We start from the raw sequence: 21132 nt of genomic DNA, 5'->3' as shown, positions 1-21132 counted from the left end.
TGGAGATTTCATTTGTGTGCTAAGGAAACCTGTCCTGAGATGCTCCCGCCTGTCCATCTGCAGAGACTGTTGCTACTCTGTAAAAACGGTGGTTTATAGGTGCTTTAGGGGTGAAGTCCAAGAAAATGTAGTCATTTCATGGAAACCTGCCTAACAAAGGAAAACATGCCCAGCTGTGTTAACTACAGCTCTTGAAACTGATTTTATGTAAACTCGAAGAATATCGTGTGCTGCAAAGTCAGGCTTGCTTGGAATCTGGGTCCATGTGGCCACTGTGCTTTTGAAATGTGGCTTATGTAATTGAAGTCCAAAGGTTATGTATCTTCTTTTTTTATTATTACTTAAGATATGTTTATTTTTTTATTATGTATGGTTGCGTTGCCTGCGTATATGTCTGTGCAGCAAGTGTGTGCAGTATACATAGGGGCTCTCATACCCTCTGCAACTGGAGGTACAGCTGGTTGAGTGGGTACTGGGAAGAAAACCCAGACATCTAGAAGAGCAGCCAGTCCTCTTGCACTCACCCATCTCTCCAGTCCCCCAAACCATGCTTTGAATTTAGTCTAATTTAACCTAAAACCTGATAGTTTGTTCGGTTACTGGAAAATACATACATTTGCTGGAATAACTTGGAGTGTGGATCTGCCTTCTCATCTGTAAGTTTTATGACCTCTAAATGCATTTTCGTACTACGCATCACTACAGGAGTGTATTTCAGGGTGCCGGGCACAGTCCTCAGCACAGGTGAGATAGGGTGCTGCCTACACTGGGGTTCATAGTACAGGGGAGGCTGCACAGGGGAGAAGGCTTGGTTGAAGCAGGGCTGCTCACCAGCGGGGGGGGGGGGGCTAGGGGGAGATCTTCTGCCATGGTCCTGTGCGTCAGACTCACCACAGCATCTTGATTTTTACCACACCGAAACTTCTCTTGCTTAAAGATTGATCTAGCAGAATAAACCAATTCGGGGGGGGGGGGAAGCACATTGACCAACATGTGGCCTGAAAACAAGATATATTCTTAGTGGTGCTTACAAGCAAAGGATGGAAATTCTCAAAGTCACGTGACGTGTCAATTCCTTACAACAAACAAGATAGATGCTAATATATCCCCAAATAAGTGATTACCAATGTACCAATGGGTCCTGCAGGCAGAATTCTTACTTATTCCTAGCCACTTCGTTCCAGATAACGAGGAAATATGTTGTTAAAATTACATAATGGGGAAGCATACAAGCCAGCTTTCTCTGCATCTGAAGAGACCCTGGACATGGTGCCATCCACTGATGGTGCTGATATTTCAATTTAAAAAGCGTCATTTATCAATGTAAAGATGTTCGTACCTTCCGAATAGTTCGCTGATCCCGCTCTGAAATCTCTTTGAGACACACTATTTCATCCTCTGTAAACAAAAGGAGAGAGAGGCTGACCATGAAATTACACGCTCAGGCCCCTGTATTCAAACTGCCTGCTTTGGGGCAGGCTTCAGAGGAACTGGCAGGCATGGTGTTCGCAAGTCCTAGCAGGATTGTGACCTTCACAAATGCCCTTGACACTCACAGCCTGCTTCCTGCTGTTAGGATGGTCGGTCAGATATAGAGTAAGAAGTAAGTTCAAGATCCAAGTGTGGCTTAGGGTGAAATGCTTTTTATCAATACTAGCAGTGGACATTTTTTGCTGTTAGTTACAGGCAATACAAAGAAAGTGCTTTAGCAGGTGCCACTTTATGACTTGCTAAGAATGACCACAACCTGAGAAAGCATGGTTGGACCACATCAGAAAAAAGGAATCACAGTGGTGTAGCATCATCCTGTTACTAAGGGGACACGAATATATCTCGCTTCACCAATGTTCACACCCATGTTTTTAATCTTCGCTGTACTTTCATACTGTAGATTACCATACCATCATTAAAAAGAAAGAGAGAAAAAATTCACAAATACCATGGCAACTGTTAAATTTAAAAAGCACTTTAGAGCAGTGTACTTCTGATGATTAAAAAAAAAAAAGCAATTTTAAAATAGATGTTTACAGTCTGAACAAAATGAAATCTACATTGTCGGAAGGAAAACTTGGATGTAAAACTTGTGTCAAAACTTGAGTCTAAGCATTGAGTCCCAGCGTTTTGCTCTGAAGGGCTGAGGCTGATCCTCCACAGCGCATCCCAGCATGTTCCCTTATGTAGGTGATGGTTTAGACCGTCAGCATGTGAAAGAAAATTAGCACACGTGTCTATTCACATCTCTTCTACGTGAAGTAGAGCAAACTGATTGGCACTCTTTTCTTTTTCTGATAAGGCTAATGTGTGTGGGTTTGTTTGTTTGTTTGTTTTTGTTTTTTAAACAAATACCCCTAGTTCCCAAGGCAGCACTTGGTAGCACAAATACAGATAAATCCCACGTTCCAAGCAAGGAACGCTACCTTTAAAGAAAAACAGACTGCTATCAGACTGGTTTCTTTTAGGTTTGTAAATAAGTAAATACATATAAGAGGGAAGAAATTCACACATCACGATGAGTTTTACGGTGTCCCACTTTTCACCAGAAAAGCGGTCAACAGCGTTACCTAATGTTGCATTTTCATTCATGCTTATCTGTGCTTCTTCTTCAAGCACTGAGATGAGTTTCAGCAACCTCTCATTCTCCATCTTACACTCTAGGAGTTCTTTTTCTGACGTTGGTCTTGGAGAGCTGGGCTCCCTGGCCAAGGAGTCCTGCAAAGACAGGGAATTCCATATTTCTAAGCAGGGAACCACAGATTTAAATATGCCCCTCGAGGACAATGCAGATACCAAGGAGCCATCATATAATTTTCTGAATTCTATTACACACTTATAATATGAATAGCAAAAAAAGGGAAGGGGACTAAATAGAACGGGCTGGAAGAAAGGCCGCAGTACATTCTGTACAAAGACCCCAGCACATGGGGACATTTTATTGACAGGAATAATGCATATCATACTGTTTGTGTGCCCTCATCATTCAGGTCAGTTCATTATGGAGGCTGTGTCCAGGGAGGCAGCTGGGGCCCCTCCACCCACACTTCTCTCTGAGTGTCTGAAGCGCTGTCCCCTGTAACTAGGCAGGCTGGGGAAACTGTGGATGGGCAGCGCCAGGGGGTGGCAAAGTGCAAGACTAAGGAGGGGGGGGGGCTTGTTGCCTTTGTGGCATTTCTCAGTGTCAGTGCTGCCAATGTGGTGAGGAGCCTGTCACATGTCAAAGGGTGGCGTGTGCAGGCTGGGAGCCGCATGGAGTCCATCAGGAGCACGGATATCCACACAGTTGGTTTTCTGCTGGGCGGAGGAGCCACCCAGAGGCAATTCATATTCTGAACATTAACGTGTCTTTGCATGCCTGTCACAGGGGCTGTGCAGGCAGTTAACGCTATTGAAGACTTTGGTTTAAATCTCTATGCAAAGTGATTACCTTGTAAGAAGGTTTCAGGATAACTTACAACAAAAGACTTTAAAGTTATAGTTTTAGTAAAGCAAACTCATTTACATTTTTATTATGTGTGTCTTTTGTTTAAACCTTGCCATGTCCATTATGATGGAGGCTCTCGCCTATGCAGTAGACGTTTATTTAGGGAGGCTTCTCTCTTTTTCTTCTTCCTCTTGTCTGTTTCACAGCTATTGAAAAACCTCTGAATATGCTCCCCTTTGGTTGTCTACATTTTATAGACACACTTTAAAAAAATTAAGATGTCATGGATCAGGGAGGCTGGCACAGAATTTTATACTCCATCGCATATCGTGCAATTTCAAAATAAGAGTCACATTATTATGCTAAAATAGGAAAACAATTCTGCATGTCTTGCTTCGAAATTACCATGGACTTTTGAACTTCAAAGTGACTTTAGCTGAGCTGTGAGTTGTTCCTTTTATAGTACGTCCATAATTGCAAATAAATAAGAATAAACAGACACTTAAAAACAAAGCCATCTTCCCAATATACTGATTTCCTTCTGGAATTATATTCCGACTTCGCTTTAGAGAAACCAGGATGTAAACTGCTAAAATCTTTCTGCCTGTGATCACGACGCTTAAAAGAAAAGCAAGTGAAATGTTTTGTAATACTTTAATAACACCCTCTAAAACGACTGACTGATTAATGGAATTATCATCGTTTGCAATTGGATTTAATAACGTCTGACATATGCTGTTGAGTTTTGTACCGTTTGGGTACAAATCTTCGAGCTTTTGGCCTTTCATCCTATTTAAACTATCCCAGCACTATTCATTTCTAATTTTATTTGTTTACTGTTACTGAGACAGAGTATCATTTTATTGCTCAGCCTGGCTATCCCAGTGAACTTTACTTTTTAATTTACTTATTTGTTTATGTGTATGAGCATTTTGCCTGCGTGCACATCTGTGTATGTGCTGCATACATGCCTGGTTGCTCCTGGACATCAGAGGACATAGGATCCCCCTGGAACTGGACCTACAGACAATTGTGAGCTGCCATGCGGTTGCTGGGAATTGAACCCAGTTCCTCTATAAAAGTAGCCAGTGCTCTTAACCACTGAGGCGGCCCTCAAGTCCGTGGTCTTGAACTCTTCACCCTCCTAACTAGGCAACCATGGTGCTTGGATTCTAACATGCATAACTAAATGTGCACCAGCCGGTCTAAGGAGCAGTTAAGAAACAGCATGGTTTTCTCAATACAATAAAGGGCGGCCCTTAGTGCCGCTGTGCCCCACACGGCTAAAATCGAGACCATTACAGAATGTGTTTATGGTCTAACAGGATTTTTAAAAATATAAACAAGCAACACTGACTTGAATCGGTTTAAGCCTGTATTTCTAACCCGGCAGATCATGGTCATCCGCAGAGGATTATGTGGGTGCCTGCTGTCATTCATAACCTAAGAACTATGCGAACAAATCAGATGACAATTAAAGTGGTAGCAGCTCCCAGATAGTAAGGCTTTCAAAGCCTCTGTGTGGGAAAGGACATTAAAGCGAGGCGCTTCAGCATCCGTCTCCAGCCTTGACTCTCCGGAGGCCAGCCTTTAGCTCTGTCCCCACCATCTGTTCGGCTGGGGGAACTACAAGTAATTAACTATTCAGACACCCAGGGCCCTGAGGACACTCATTAGCAAAGGGGACAAAGCCTTAGTCCTGGCTGGTGCTGTCCTCTCTCACAGTCAAGTGGCAAGTTTTGTGGTGGTGCACCTCCTGCCATCTGCCCACATTGCTGGCTTTGCCTTGCTTAAACCACAGATCTCCTTACAAATAAGCTGCATTCATAAAACAAGGTTAAGAGTTAGCTGGGTGCTTAAAGGCACAGTAATATAAACCAAGAAAGTATCATTTGCCATGATTTTGGAACTTAAATTCATAAAGGTATTTTCTCCTTTTCATTTTCCGATCATTTTATGAAAATGAGGCCTTTAACCACAATTTCTCTTGCAAATATGCAAAAGGCTTACAATATGTCTGTTTTTAGGTCTCACAACATCAAGCTGAATCTGGAAAGAAGTGGGTTCCAAAGCGAGACAATGCAGAACCTTCCTGCTCTCACTGCACTCTGGACAGAGTGCCTAGGCATCACTTGGGAGCTTGTTGGAGCTGTGGTATCTTAGGCGCCAGCTCAGATCTCCTATGTCAGTCTACATATGCACACTCTCTGCAGGTGACACCTATGAACCACGGTCTGAGAAGCTCCTTGCTCAGGGCTCTCGGTGGCGGCGTGCCTTCTCAGCAGTTCTCTTGTGTGATATTAGCATCTCAATTCTGCAGGTTCCACGAATGGCACTTGGACATCTCAATTTGTGGACAGTGAGTGAGGGGTGGTGGGGGGGTGGGGCAAAGGGTGGGCAGGCGGGATTCTGATGTGAGCCCTTGCTCTGACAGCCACATAGAAGAGCAGGTGCTTCCCCAGTGAGTGACAAGCAGGAAAGTGGCACCCTAGGACAGCACAGCAGCCCTGCAGAGTAGCCATTTTTGAATGACAGCTCTGTCTCAGTGCTGTTAGCAACAAGCATATGTGTTCATCTGTGGAGGGTGGGGAGATGGTGGTTGCATGGCTTGGCCATATTGGGGTTAGAAGGAAAACTGAAAAGCCCATCCAACAAAGGAGCCCAGCTGAATGGTACACTTGGGCACACAAACGTATTCTAATAAGGTAGTTTTCTTTACAAACCAAAACCCTGAGCAGGATACAGTGGCCCATGCCTATAATCCCAGCACTCAGGAGGCAGAGGCAGGTGGGTCACTGTGAGTTCAAGGCCAGCCTGGTCTACAAAGAGAGTCCAGGATAGCCAGAGCTACACAGAGGAACCCCTGCCTCAAAACACACACACACACACACACACACACACACACACACGCACACACACACACTAAACAAACAAAAAACCAACCAAACAAACCAAAACCCACAGAAGTATGCAAAAAAAAAATTGATTTCCCACAGAATAAAAATTGGAATGAAGTTGTTCTCAGGAAAACTGACATTGAGAATGGAATGTGGAGGGGCTGGAGAGGTGGCTCAAAGGTTAAGATCACTGGCTGCTCTTCTGCTCTTCCAAAGGTCTTGAGTTCAATCCCCAGCAACCACATGGTGGTTCACAATCATCTATAATGAGATCTGATGCTAACTTCTAGCATATACACTGTATACATAATAATAAATAATTTTTAAAAATGGCATCTGGAGCCCACCCAGGCTTCTGCAATTTGAAGAAACTCCCTTTCGGCTGTCCCATGGCTACAGGAGTGATGTAGACTAATCACTGATGGAACTTGTCCCTTTCTAAACAGTCTCATCAGATTTCCCTCAGAACCAAACCAAGAAAGTCTGATTACGTATTAACACAGATGAGCTACCAATGTGACTTGATTATCAGAAGAGTAATTCAGTCTTATGTTGACTAAGCAAAGCCAGTTTATTTTCACATGTTTTCAAAGTGTTCCTCTTGAATGTTTCCCCTATTTATCCTTTAGTAACGTATGTCTGTGTATATGTGTATCTGGTAAGGGCAAGGCATGTGTGCCATGGTATGTGTGTGGTGGGCAGACACCACCTCTGTGGAGTTGGTTCTCTCGCCTTTAAGTTCTAGGGATGGGCCTCGGGTTGTCAGACTTGCATTCAAGCATCTTTACCTGCTGGATTACTTGCTGGTCCTTAGCTGTTTCTCTACATTCTTCCTTCCTAAGTTGCAGGCTAGCATTGAATGCTGTCTCAGTGGGATTTATGGGCCACTAGAGGGGGCAGCTGTCTATGATGAAATTTCACATGGCTTGCTATAGCTGACAATTTACAGGGCAGGAGTTTTAGGGTTGCTTGCTCCTAGAGAATTTAATAAAACATTTTTTTCCACAGGCTGACTGATATGCAACTGCTCAGAAATTCACAGTAAAACTCTAAAACCTGAAACTCTTCTGGCTGTAGAGATTTTTGGACAAGGGAGATTCAATTTGGGTTGCTGTTCAAGTGTGTGTGTGTGTTTTAGCTTCACCTATTCATCTTTAAGCCTGCAGCTCCCATTCAGTCATCTTCTTTGCTCTTACAGACTCATACAGATAAAATCCTGTCTGGCTCAGGCCTGCTGCTGGGCCCCTGACAGCTAGTAGTGCTGAGCCCACAGGAGAGGAGAGTGGACCTTTCTTGTACATTCTTCCTAGATAGCACTTCCGGCTCTCCTGCCTCCTGTTGTCCTTGCTTCTCAGTGGTGTTCCCAATGGCCCTGGCCTCAGCAGGAAGGTTGTGACAGGGTCTTCTTGCTAAGCAGTAGCAAGTACGGGAATCTTAGATCTCCCCTCTTGGCATCTCAATTTAAAAGTCATTCTGTCACCCCAGATGGGGGCGAAGACAGCTCTGCACCACTGTGGCCAATATCCTGGGAGCTACCTGTGTCTTTTAGGGACCTCCACTATGTAAAGCCAGAGCCTTGACTAGGCCACAGGAAAGCTTTTCAGAATGGGCTCATTTGCAGCAGAGATGAAATTGACTCAGAGACAAATTTTAACATGCACTGAAGCATGGGGCTTTAACAGAAGGAGGCATTTGAGGAAGAATGAAGACACATCCAGCTGTTGACACGGGCTCAAGTGAAAGTCATGCACGGTTCAGTCGCATACTTGTGATGGTGTGGGTTATCTTCAAATGGTTGCTAAGGAACATGTATGAATCACAGAGTAGTTCTTGGGATGTACTGAACAGGATTAGAGTTAATAAGTTAAAACTCCAGAAAATAGGCTTTCTTTACTGCAAACTACTCTCGTTTGTGAGACTCCCAAAGAAGAGTAAAATCACACCTAAGTTTAGATCCTCACAGGCCTGAGGTCTGGCTTATTGATATGTTAACCTTCTTACTTGAAAATACAATCTTTTCTTTTAAAAAATTCCCTCTCTCTCTCTCTCTCTCTAGAGGGCACTGGATCCACTGGTGTGGGAGTTATAGCTGATTGTGAGTGGACCAACAAGCATGCTAAGCACAGAACAGAGGACCTCTGGAAGAGCAATCATCACTCTTAACCCCCTGCACACTCCTGAAAGTCTCTCTCTATAAAGGAAATATGAATGGCAATCTTTATAATGAATAGTACACTAAGTTGTGTAAGAATTCTTGATTCTCAGCCAGCAGGAGGCTTCTGCCTGATTCCAGAGCAAAAGGCCCTCTGCTCTTCTCATCTCCCCACAGTTTTCTGTCTTTCTATTCCACTTCAGTTCTGTTCCAGCCCAGTTGGCTTGTTGGAAGTCTCTGGATTGGGAAGATTTGCTTTGTTCCCTTTTAGCTATCTTGACTGCAAAAAGGATGGAAGTCTTAGAGACTGCAATAAAAACTCATATTGCTATTCTCTGGGGCAAAATTTTTTGGCACTGGTGGGTGGCTTATTTCATTTCCATTATAAACTAAAATTTGAGGGCAATTTTGGTGCTCCTCTTTCTAATTACCATGGATTTTTCTAGAGCATGCCATGGAGTAGCAAAGTGCTGAGCTGGCTTGTACTGTGGAGGGATTGCCAAAGTACACTGAATCAGCTTCTTTCGTTCTTTCTTTTTGAGTGGGTATGTGTGTGTGCACATGTTCACATGTTTATGGGTGCATGTGGGTTCCCGTGCCTGTGCACAGGTGTTGTAGAAGCTGAAGCCAGAAGGTGCTACCAGGTGTCTACCTCATGGACTCTCCACCTTATTTTTAAAATATATTTTATTACGTTATTCATATTACATCTCAATTGTTATCCCATCCCTTGTATCCTCCCATTTTCCCCTCCCTCCCATTTTCCCCTTACTCCCCTCCCCTATGACTGTGAGTGAGGGGGACCTCTTCCCCCTGTATATGCTCATATCCACCTTAGTTTTTGAGACGGAATCTCTCACTGACCATGGAGGGCATTGATTTGTCCTGATAGGATGGACGGTGAGCCCCAGGGATTCTCTACTCCCAGCTCTTACTCATACGCTGTGGCTGTAGGGACACACCACCACACATTACCCATCACTGTGGCCATAGGGACACACCATCACACATTACCCATCACTGTGGCTGTAGGGACACACCACCACACATTACTCATCACTGTGCCTGTAGGGACACATCACCACACATTACCCATCACTGTGGCTATAGGGACACACCACCACACATTACTCATCACTGTGCCTGTAGGGACACATCACCACACATTACCCATCACTGTGGCTATAGGGACACATCACCACACATTACCCATCACTGTGGCCGTAGGGACACATCACCACACATTACCCATCACTGTGGCCATAGGGACACACCACCACACATTACCCATCACTGTGGCTATAGGGACACATCACCACACATTACCCATCACTGTGGCCGTAGGGACACATCACCACACATTACCCATCACTGTGGCCATAGGGACACACCACCACACATTACCCATCACTGTGGCTGTAGGGACACATCACCACACATTACCCATCACTGTGGCCGTAGGGACACACCACCACACATTACCCATCACTGTGGCCATAGGGACACATCACCACACATTACCCATCACTGTGGCCGTAGGGACACATCACCACACATTACCCATCACTGTGGCCATAGGGACACATCACCACACATTACCCATCACTGTGGCCGTAGGGACACATCACCACACATTACCCATCACTGTGGCCATAGGGACACATCACCACACATTACCCATCACTGTGGCCATAGGGACACACCACCACACATTACCCATCACTGTGGCCATAGGGACACATCACCACACATTACCCATCACTATGGCTGTAGGGACACATCACCACACATTACCCATCACTGTGGCCATAGGGACACACCACCAAACATTACCCATCACTGTGGCTGTAGGGACACACTACCACACAGGCTTTTATACACCCAACTCAGGCCCTCATACTTTCATTTTGGATCATCTGCTTAGCCCCTTTCTTACCAAGTTTTAACTCAGGGTTATTGTTATCTGTGATCCTATTTGCATGGATTAAATGTTAGTTATAATTAACTTATTATAAAGGTATATGAATCTTACAATTTTGCTAAATCTAGCATCTTCATATTGCTCTAGCTCATCCCGTAAGTTCTTAATAATTTCGTCTTTCTCTTTGAGTTTTTTCATCAAAACCTTGATTTTCATGTTTGCTGCATCTTGCAGAGCAGCTTTTTCTTCTTCTACTTCGAAGAATTCCTGGAGGGAAGAAAGAAGCATCACAAATCTGACTAGAAACTTGTTGGCACACAGCACACAGGTCCTTGAACCCACAGATAGCCAGAGAAGCCAGGAGTATTAAACACACAGAACCCAATAGGAAAGATGAAAAAAACAAAAAAACAAAAAAACAAAAAACCTGGTCTTCCATACACAAAGCTGAGAACTGGAAATGATTAACTGCTTGGTGATCTGTGTAGTCTGTTGGGCCAAGCCATATCAAGCTCCTACAACCAGGATGGGAAGTGGCTAGTAATTTTAAATGACCCTTATAACCAGAGACTTCCCTAAGCACTCCCAACCAGGACCAGAGGTGGCTAATAGCCCAAATGACCTCTAACCTTTATGTTATCTGTATGACCAAGACCAGGCTAGACCCTTAGGCCCTTAAGCTAGTACGGGTAGCCTATCTCCAGAACTTATCTTCTTGGGGAAAAAAAAAAAAAAGACACTACCCTGAGTTGAGTTTCAATGTAATTGTGCTTCTTTGTGCTTCTGGGATTATATTACACCAGGAAACTTTTTTCCAGCATTTACTGGGCGTAAATACTTTGGAAATAAACTGCCTGCTTTTAGACTTTCTGAAGTCTGATCTAGCTTGACAAAGTCAATTTGCACCAGATTTTTCCTTCTCATTTCTTTGCATGGGCCGCTTCCCTGTATGACACCTGTATACAGAAACTATTTTGATTTCTTGTCTTGTCAGCCTGTTTTATTTTTGTAACTTGCCCGCATTTCTTGGCAGATAGTTCTAAGTTAGAAATGCGCGATAAAGCATTGCACTCCCACATTATCTGAGAAAACACAGTGCATGGCCTGTTCACATTTTATCTGCCCTACAAGTGATACAGGTGATGGTGAAGAGGAAGAAGATAGTGAGATATGAGGTTTCCCACAGAATACAGGTTTCCTGCAGGCATCCTTCCCACCCAGCTGGAGGGTGTACGAGTCTGGTTGGCTCCAAAGAGAGCTGTTTGGGGGAGGGTAGGTCTGTCCCAAGTGGCAGCCTCAACCATAACTGTTCTGACAACAGAGTCATAAATAGACTCATTGCACTGGGGCCTTAGTTACATAAACTTTTGGTCTTGGTCCCACCACTGCACCAGGTGCTAAGAAATCCAAGAAGAGGCATGTCTGTCTATGTTTCCGGTTAGCAGGTCCTCCAGCTTGTTATGGTCGCAGACCCTGAACTGGCCTTGAAACTCATCCAGTCCTGTCTCAGTCGTGATTGGAGAGCAATCTCACCTTCCTGGGAGCTAAGCAAAACTCATACTAGTTCATGCTCTGAGTCAAGTTGGTTTTTTTTTTTTTTTTCAGCCACATAGAAAACCCTGAAATCCCCTGAACAAGCCCAGCTGTCATTTAACAGTGACAGCCCACCGAGGGACCTGCAAGGGGAGATATTGGTCTCCAAGCCTTCAGAGGAGGGTCTACTGATTCAGGCCTTATTGCAGATCATCATGAGTGGACCTCATCTCTACCTCACCCCATTTCTATCTCACCCCATTTCTATCTCACCCCAGCCCGGTACAGAAGCAGCCCCGCCCATGCAGAGACCCATCAGGAGACATGCTCACACAGACCTCCTAAAGCAAGCCCCGCAAAAGCCCTGATCCAGGAGTAGCTCCAGATCTCCAGGAGTCTATCAGAATACAGGTTCATCTGTGTCCCTGCTACACGTCCGCAGCATTCACACAAAAATATTAGGGGTAACGATAGCAACAAAAATTAGTTAATGAATAATTTTAAAAGCTGTAAAGCATGGCATCAGTAGAGTAGTATAGTGGATGAAGGAAAATATTAAAGTGTGCAGACTTGTGTGTCACTGAAATTAAGTTATGCCCCTCCCTCCTTCCCTCCCTCCTTCCCTCCCTCCCTCCGTCCCTCCCTCCCTCCCTCCCTCCCTCAGCTGCTGTTGTTGTTGAGCCAGGCTTTTAATCTGTAGTCCAGACTGACTGGAGCTCACAAGAAAGACCACATTGACACAAAGCCATAGCAGTCCTGTTGCAGCCTCCACATGCTGGGAGTACGGGCATGGGCATGTGTCAGCACAGTTTGCCGCAGATGCAGCTTTAATTTTTATATAGAGCTTCATTCAGCATTTTCCATGTGTTTTCTTTTGCCTGAGCATTGATTCCATCTTTAAATTATTTCTTCCCTCCCATTTTAGTGTTCATGCTTAGAAACAATCTTCAATTAAAAATTTAAAAAATAATGTATTCTCTCATATATTACATCCCAAACGCATTTTCCCCTTCCTTCTCCCCTTCCAGAATAACTCTTCCCCACTCCATCATTTCTCTTCAGAAAAGGGCAGGCCTCCTATGGATATCAATCAAACATGGCATGTCAAGTCACAATAAGACTAGGCGCTACCCCTCATATTAAGGCTGGACAGGGCAACTCAGTAGTAGGAAAAGGGTCCCAAAAGCAGACAAAAGAGTGAGAGACAGCCCTTGCTCCCACTCTTAGGAGTCCCACGAGAGCACCAAGGTACACAACCATAACACATGTGCAGAGGTTCTCAGTCAGACCCGTGCAGGCGTGCACACACACAGTAGTAATTCAAAAATTGGTTTAATTCCACAAGGTAAATAGATTATTTCATTTGTTCCTTTGGGATAGTGTTTCATTCTGGCCTGGAACTAGCTGTGTAGACCTGGCTGGCTTCAAAGTCACAGAGATTGCTAAACTCTGCCTCCCAAGTCTGAGGTCAAAAATTCGTGCCAGCATACCAGACTAGTGCCTTTTTTTTTTTAATTTCAAAGATAGATTTCATATAGGGACATAAAATATCTAAGCAGACTTGAAGTGAATATAAGGCTATCAATAAAGAAAAGATCACAAGGGGCTGAAGAGATGGCGCAGCCATTAAAGGCTAGGCTCACAACTAAAAATAAAATCACAAATCAAGGGAAAAGGAAGCTATCCAGCAAATTGTAGTCTAAAGAAATTCTATTTTGGTTTGGATGCTGATCGTGGCATTCTGTTATTCCTCTGTTCTGCAGGATTTATAAATACCCAAGTTCTTGTATTAAGTTCCCATTTGAAGTTCTGAGTGTGGTTTTGTTCTTTTAATAAGAACTATAAAGAAATAATACCTTTAGTAAAGAAAAAGAAAGGATACTATCAATTTTTAAAGTTTTCTTCCTGAAAATAAATCAATATAATGTCTCACTTAAATTACTTAAAAAATTAACTAAGTGTAGAACCATGTGTCAGAGCTGGGAGAAGTGACTATATCTGTAACTGGTCTCTAGGGGGCAGCAAAGAGCCAATTACTCTTGTCCTCTACCAAAAACCACAGGCGGTTGTATTTTCAAGACTCAACTGTTCTCTTATGACTAAGCCTGGGCAAAGTGGGTGGGCAGGATTAGTAAGGCTCCTGAGGTCATGAGTCAAATCAAAGCTAAGAAGCTCAAGTGAAGATTCCAATAATGACTTTAATTTAACCTAAGATAAACACATTTTTTAATCTGATAAAACAACTAACCACAACTTATGTGGGCTGGTTAAACATGTCAATATAGCATGTGTTTATGAAAACTCATGGGCAGAATTTAGTCATTTCCGTTTTCCACTTCCAGAAATAGGAATTGCACATATGAAGAGTGCTCTGCCACATTTTTGAGCATTTGCTGTATGTTAAAACCAGAATTACAGGAATTATTGAGGATGTGAATGATGATTAAAAATCTGCTCTAATAACCCATAAATTTCAGAATTACTCCTTTACTGTCAACAATTCTGGATAATTCGTTTGTGTGCGCGCGTGTGTGTGTGTGTGTGTGTGTGTGTGTGTGTGTGTGTGTAGGGGGTGCACACAGGTCCTATGCAGAAGCCAAAGAAGGATGTCCCATGTTCCACTTTACCACTCGGCTTCACTTGGACCTGGTGGCCCACAAGCCTCAGTAATCCTCCTGTCTCCACGCCCGACTGCTGAGGTTACAGGGGCACATTGCCACTCTGAACTTTGTACAGGTGTGCTGGGATCCCCACTCAGGTTCACAGACTGCAGGCCACAGAGAAAAGACAACTGGGCCTTTGTCAGGGTGTCCTATTGAAGGTGGGACAGCCCCGGGGCAGGGCCAGCTTTTCACTGTAGCAAATAGTCACCTTCAACTCTTCATGCACTCAAACCACACTGTGCTAGAGTTAGTGCCTGCTTGGAAACTGGCTGTAGGAATAAGGAGGTCAATAAGACAAACAAACAAACAAACAAACAAACAAACAAACGCCTTCTGACAAATCCTCTCCGCATGTTCACACATCTGGGTAGCCGAAAACGGTTTTTCATCTGAGCCTTGCATCACAGCCACCAGAGACCCACAGAGTCTCACAGAAGCAAATGCAAATGATCTTTGAAGAAACCTCTCTCAATCCCAGGGCTTGCAGAACATGAGTACAGAGTTCATAGTTAAAAATTGTAAAGTTCAAGAGCAAATGTCATCTCATGCGTGCAGGCTAGCGCTCGCGAGAGCCAACAGTTGTCGGAGCCTCAAACATGGAGGAGGTGGAAATTATGAAGCACAAACTCTAAGTGTGTGTAAATGTACTAATGCATATTAGAAAGGTAACGGGAGAGCAGGCAAGACAACTCTGTAAGAGCAGCACAAGCCTGGGGACCTGACTTCAGCCCCCGTGTAAAAATCAGGCTTGCATCTATAACCCCAGCCCGAGGGCACACACAAGCAGAGATGCGCTGCCCAGTCAACAGAGCTGAAAAAAGGCAAACTCCACGTCCACTGAGAGATCCTGTCTCAAGGGCTTAAGCAGAAGATGATAAAAGTAGAACCTTTCGCATCCTTCTCTGGCCTCTGCATGGGCATACACACTCATGTACACACATACACACACACACATAAAAAATACATATTGTTTTTAAATTACATGTATTACCTATAGGCCTGGCTAGCAATCAATCAAGACACAGACACTTGTTATATTTTAAAATAGCCTTAGTTAACCTGGGGCAGGGCAAATATCAATCCTCTAAACTACCTCCCATAGTGGGGCAGGCATGGGATCCCTGCCTCAATCCAATGCCATCTGCTTCTAATAACTTCTATCAAGCTACCTCCCATCCATAATCCCAAATACTTGCTCATGTTCTTCATCTAGGCCGGATTCTCCATCCACGCCGCCGGCCATGTGCTTCTCCTCCATCTAACCCATGGCGGCCTTCCTCTCTTCCCTTCAGGTCTCTCTCCTTTCTCCTTGTGGCAGTCTTTCTTCTTCCCAGAATTTCTCTCTCTCCTAGCCCCGCCTATCTCCTTTGCCTTACCCAGGTGGGATGGCTTTTTATTAAGCAAGCAGTAATTAGCATCAAAATACATCAGACCATCCCCCAACAGGTAGATAATAGTTAGAAAGAGATCCTGGTGTGGTGGCGCACACCTTTAATCCCAGCCCTCAGGAGGCAGAGGCAGGTGGATCTCTGTGAGTTTGAGGCCAGCCTGGTCTACAAAGTGAGTTCCAGGATAGCCTAAGCTACACATAGAGAAACTCTGTTTCGAGGAAACAACAACAACAACAACAACAACAACAACAAAATTAGAGTTAATTTGACTTTAGAGCATGTCTATTTTTTTCTGAAGGAAATTTTTATACATCAATCAAAATAGTGAAAATAGTAGTTTGTTTTCTACTCAGCTACTTGTGTGCTTTGAATATTCCTGAAGAAATCCTACACAATGTCACTGAGCTTGAAAGTCTTCAGATTGCCTATGTGAGGGTTAGAGATGTTTCCTTACACAGTCCCAATACCACTTTCATACCTTCCAATCAATGAGTAGCTCATTAATAGCTAATACCCAATCCATCATTCCCCCATGCCCCTCTCCCTAACCCTGTCATTCGTATCCCTATTCCCCATCCCTACCTGTATCCTCATTACCCTCACCTTTATCCTCATCCCATACCCCATCCCAAACCCCATCTCCAACTGTTTAATTGGGAACATAACTAGGCCTATATATCTATATATTGTATCAGAGAAACTTTACTTCTTTTCACTTAAAGTACCATGTCTTTTCTCCTTATTTGCCACTCCAATCACCACGTAGGCCTCTATACATCATGCATATCTTCCCTTCATTCTTTTCCTTTCATCTTTCTGGTTTCCTCCATCAAATAGTCACTAATTGTGTGTGTGTGTGTGTGTGTGTGTGTGTGTGTACTGAACACTATACTAGGCCCAAAGGGATTTTGGTGAACAAAAGCTTTCATGGTGTCTCCCTTTGAAGGCTGCACCTGTTTCCTTTGGTCCAATGTCTTGTTTGAAATAGTTACAGAAGTAACCATCTTTAAAGATACAGCACTTCTCTTCTTCCTGCTTAGGAGACCCGCTGCTCTATAGAATAACTTTAGGGACATAACAAGAATGGGCTCCCAGCTCCATCACTGTCCAGTCCTGTGACCTTGAGTGTTTTGTTCAACACATTTTGTGTCTTGTGTTCTTCAGCTACTAGATGGAGATGCTGATGATACCTTTCAAACACTTCCACCCCACAATGTGAAAATAGGTAGAGGACACTTCATCTCTGGGTACCACATGTAAGACAAGCTGACCAGGACAGGTACAGCTCTAGAGGCATAGATAATACTGACCTTAGCATCTAGCCAGCAAGAACACTAATTTAGAAGGTGGGGAGAGAGAGTGGGGGAGGGGAGGTTTGAAGGCCTGTAGAGAAAAGGGAAACCAAAGGGGTGTGTGTGTGGGGGGTGAGCATCGCTGAGACTAGCTGGAGACCTATGACAGGGTAGGCTACAAGGAGGATATAGGGATGTCTCTAGCTTAGTCTTCTAGTACCAGGGGACATGGAGACTGAGGAGGCAAATTTCTAGGCCAGGAGACCCTGTAGTGGTGGGAGGGAAGCACCAATCCTCCTATAAAATCTTCCAACCAAAATTTATCCTGCCTACAAGAGATAAAGACAGAAGAGAGATGAAGGGAATGACCAACCAATGCCTGGGGTCTCAACCAGAGACCCTCCCCGTGAGAGAGTCAACTCTGACACCATTAACAATACTCTGCTGTGTTTACAGACAGGAGCCTAGCATAACCATTCTCTCAGAGGTCCCACCCAGCAGCTGATCAAATCAGGTACTGAGACTCCCAACCAAGCATTACGCAGAGCTCAGAGAGTCCTGTAGAAGAGTGCTGGGGAAGGACAAGGAAGACCCTTGTCACCCAGAGGTGACAAGAATGCTGTAAGAAAACCAACAACGTCAACTAACCTAGACCCATGGGAACTTACAGAGATGGAAGCACCAACCAAAGAGCACGCATGGATTGGACCTAGGCCCCCTGCATTTATGTAATTGATGGGCAGTTTGATCTTATCTGGGTCCCCTAGTAAGTTGAGTGGGTGCTGTCTATGACATGCACTTTGTTGCTTGCTTTCTGTCACTTCACACTAACTGGGCTGCCTTGCCTGGCCTCAGTGGGTGAGGAGGAGCTCAGTCCTGATGGGAGTTGATGTGCTGGGTTGGGTTTGTGGGAGATGGAGTAAACTCTCCAGAGTGGTATATCCAATGAGGGGCCAGGACCATATACATAGCCCATGGATATCAATGTGGTCCCTGGCAGCTGCCCCAGCCAGGAACATGGCCTCAGCGGCAGCTCGGGCTGAGACATAACCATGGTCCCAGGTGGCAGGTCTGGCCACTCATACCAGGCTACTCCTCTCCACCCTTGAGTCTCCAGTTCCATCTGTCTTCGTAATGCTCGAGCTGCTCCACTTTTCTTTCTCTCTCGTCACACTCTTACACCGTGGTCGCTCTCACTGCAAGTTGGCCCCATGGCTGGCAGGCTCCTACGTGGCATCCTCCACTTGTGCTACATGTGTGGCAGCAAGCAGGTGTCTATGGCACACATGTGCCATGTGTTAGAGGCAGGTCTGTAGGTGGCATGGAAGTCTGTAGGCTTTTATCTGTCTTCTTCCTCCTGAGCTGCCTGCACTTGATTTGATTTGATTTTTATGGGTCCTAGACATAAGACAGCTTTGTCCACTAAGCCAGGCAATAAGCTAGGATGAAGAAAAAACTCCCATCTACTCTGCCCCTGACTGATAAAAGAACACTACCAACAACAAGGTGTCTCTTTGCCCATTGCCAGGGGAGAATTTGATTCTTAGAACCCCCATAAAGGTGGAAGGACAGAATCAACTCCACAAAGTTGTCCTATGACCTCCACATATTAATTAACTAATTAAAGAAAAGGGATGATGTTTTCTCTTATGGGTTCTGGTTTTTTTGTTTGTTTTTTTGTTTTGTCAACTTGACACAAGATAGAATCATCTAGGAAAAAGAGTTCATGAAAAATAAATGCTTCCATCAGATTGATCTACAATAGGCAAGTCTATGGGCATTTTCCTGCTTGAAGATTGATGTGTGAGAGCCAAGACTACTGAGTTACTGAGTGTTACTGAATTGTATAAGAGAGATGAGCAAGCCACTGAGAGGGAAGCAGTAAGCAGCACTCTCCCATGTCCTCCACTTCAGTTCTGCCTCCAGAATCCTAGTGCTCCTGTCCTGACTTCCTCCATGATGGACTGTAGGCTGTGATTAAGTAAACTCTTTCCTCCCAGCTTGTTTTTGTTTATGGTGTTTGGCACAGCAAGAGAAAGCAAGCTCAGGCAAGTGTTTTTCATCGCATGAACCCTTTCCCCTAAGCTTTACAGCAACTCTTCTGCAGGTCCCATTGGTCAGACCTGACCTCCCAGGGCCTTGTCATGGCTAAAAAGAAAGCTAGAGTGGAAATGATGTTTTCAGACTCTCTAAAATTGTGAGAGTTTTATGTGAGTTTAAAAAAAAGAGGGGAGGTTGTGCAGTTGATGAGAACAGGTGAAAAAGCCAGCAACACCAATGTCCACAACAAGCTCTGGAACGCATCCACTCATAATTACTAACTGATAGTCAGTGATGAGTCATCATAGAGCTAATAGAAAGGCCATCCCAATGAGAAACACATTATCCTCATCTTCTCGCATAGACATGCAGTTACATAGTTAAATACAGACATGCTCAATGCCATGCAAAGAGATAAGTGGTCATTGAACCATAAGTGTAAATTATTTATCGAAGTATACTGAAACAAAAGATGTAGCTGTGAATACAAAGACAGGCGTAAGATGCTTGCTAGCCTAGAAGTCATCGTGGAAAGTATGTATTTTTGCACCATGTGGTGGAGTGAAGCATCACTGAGCACTCAACAGTATCCTGTCATTAGGAAGGTGACTCCATCAACGACCAGAAGCCAGCCGCTGGCATTTATGACATGTCTTTCGAACTGTTGTTCTATGACTGTCTGACTTTCTTCTACCCAGTTCCGTCTTCACCTCGGAACTAGGAATGAGTCGCTCAGGGGCTTGGGAAATGAGATTGCAGTTTTCCAGTTTCTAGAAAGTTTTGTGTGTCGTCACGCAGTGTTACTGTGGCACACTCAGTGAGTGTGAACGGTCTAAGCCCGGATTCTCTGAGATGACCTGAAATCTGTGGAAACTTACCTTCAAAGCTGTTTGTACAGGCCGGGAACTCACAGCGAGCTCCATTCCCTGCACACACAGGAACCAAAGCCCGCCTTGCCCCTTGGCAGCACTCAAAACCCACCCTGCACACATAGGAACCAAAGCCCGCCTTGCCCCTTGGCAGCACTCAAAACCCACCCTGCACACACAGGAACCAAAGCCTGCCTTGCCCCTTGGCAGCACTCAAACCCACCCTGCACACACAGGAACCAAAGCCCGCCTTGCCCCTTGGCAGCACTCAAAACCCACCCTGCACACACAGGAACCAAAGCCCGCCTTGCCCCTTGGCAGCACTCAAAACCCACCCTGCACACACAGGAACCAAAGCCCGCCTTGCCCCTTGGCAGCACTCAAAACCCACCCTGCACACACAGGAACCAAAGCCCCGCCTTGCCCCTGGCAGCACCTCAAACCCACCCTGCACACACAGGAACCAAGCCCCCGCCTTGCCCCTTGGCAGCACTCAAAACCCACCCTGCCACACACAGGAACAAAGCCCGCCTTGCCCCTTGGCAGCACTCAAACCCACCCTGCACACACAGGAACCAAAGCCCGCCTTGCCCCTTGGCAGCACTCAAACCCACCTTGTACATTCCTTTGATAACAGCTATGGCATCACTTAGCTGCTGTTGAAAGCTTTTTCTTATGGTGTCTTCAGTCTGCAAGCCAAAAATAAATACTCTGAGTACCACCACACTTCTGAGTTCAGCCCGCACCTCCTGGGAAAGAAGGCATAGCAGTGATTCACCTCTTGAGAATCTCAGTTTATCATCACATTTCTGCTGTACTGTAGCTGTTGTGGCAATTCAGTTTTTATTTGTACTTAACCAAGAGCAATACAAAGACGCTACGGATAAGATACAGATAGCTTGACCATGTTTCGTTGTACACCTCAGCTAAAGCCTTATAGAAATGCTCCTAAGGCT

General features: G+C 44.7%; 1 protein-coding gene and 1 non-coding gene across 2 annotated transcripts in view; both read right to left on the bottom strand.

Moving 5' to 3' along the window:
• The window catches only part of C9H10orf67 (chromosome 9 C10orf67 homolog), an 81476-nt gene that overhangs the window by 44132 nt on the left and 16212 nt on the right, over positions 1-21132 (bottom strand). Inside the window, exons 4-7 of the mRNA XM_051150868.1 lie at positions 20791-20865; positions 10500-10655; positions 2562-2709; positions 1340-1398 (exon numbers count right to left, since the gene is read on the bottom strand). Of these exons, the coding sequence (XP_051006825.1) occupies positions 1340-1398; positions 2562-2709; positions 10500-10655; positions 20791-20865 (438 nt within the window). The remainder of the gene's footprint in view (positions 1-1339; positions 1399-2561; positions 2710-10499; positions 10656-20790; positions 20866-21132) is intronic.
• Positions 18657-18800, bottom strand: LOC127194094 (small nucleolar RNA SNORA48). The gene has a single exon (XR_007831228.1). It is a non-coding gene; the product is annotated as a small nucleolar RNA SNORA48 (small nucleolar RNA).

Source organism: Acomys russatus, chromosome 9 (genome assembly GCF_903995435.1).
Source record: "Acomys russatus chromosome 9, mAcoRus1.1, whole genome shotgun sequence".
In the NCBI taxonomy this organism is placed as follows: domain Eukaryota; kingdom Metazoa; phylum Chordata; class Mammalia; order Rodentia; family Muridae; genus Acomys; species Acomys russatus.
This window is presented reverse-complemented; position numbering and strand designations above follow the sequence as displayed.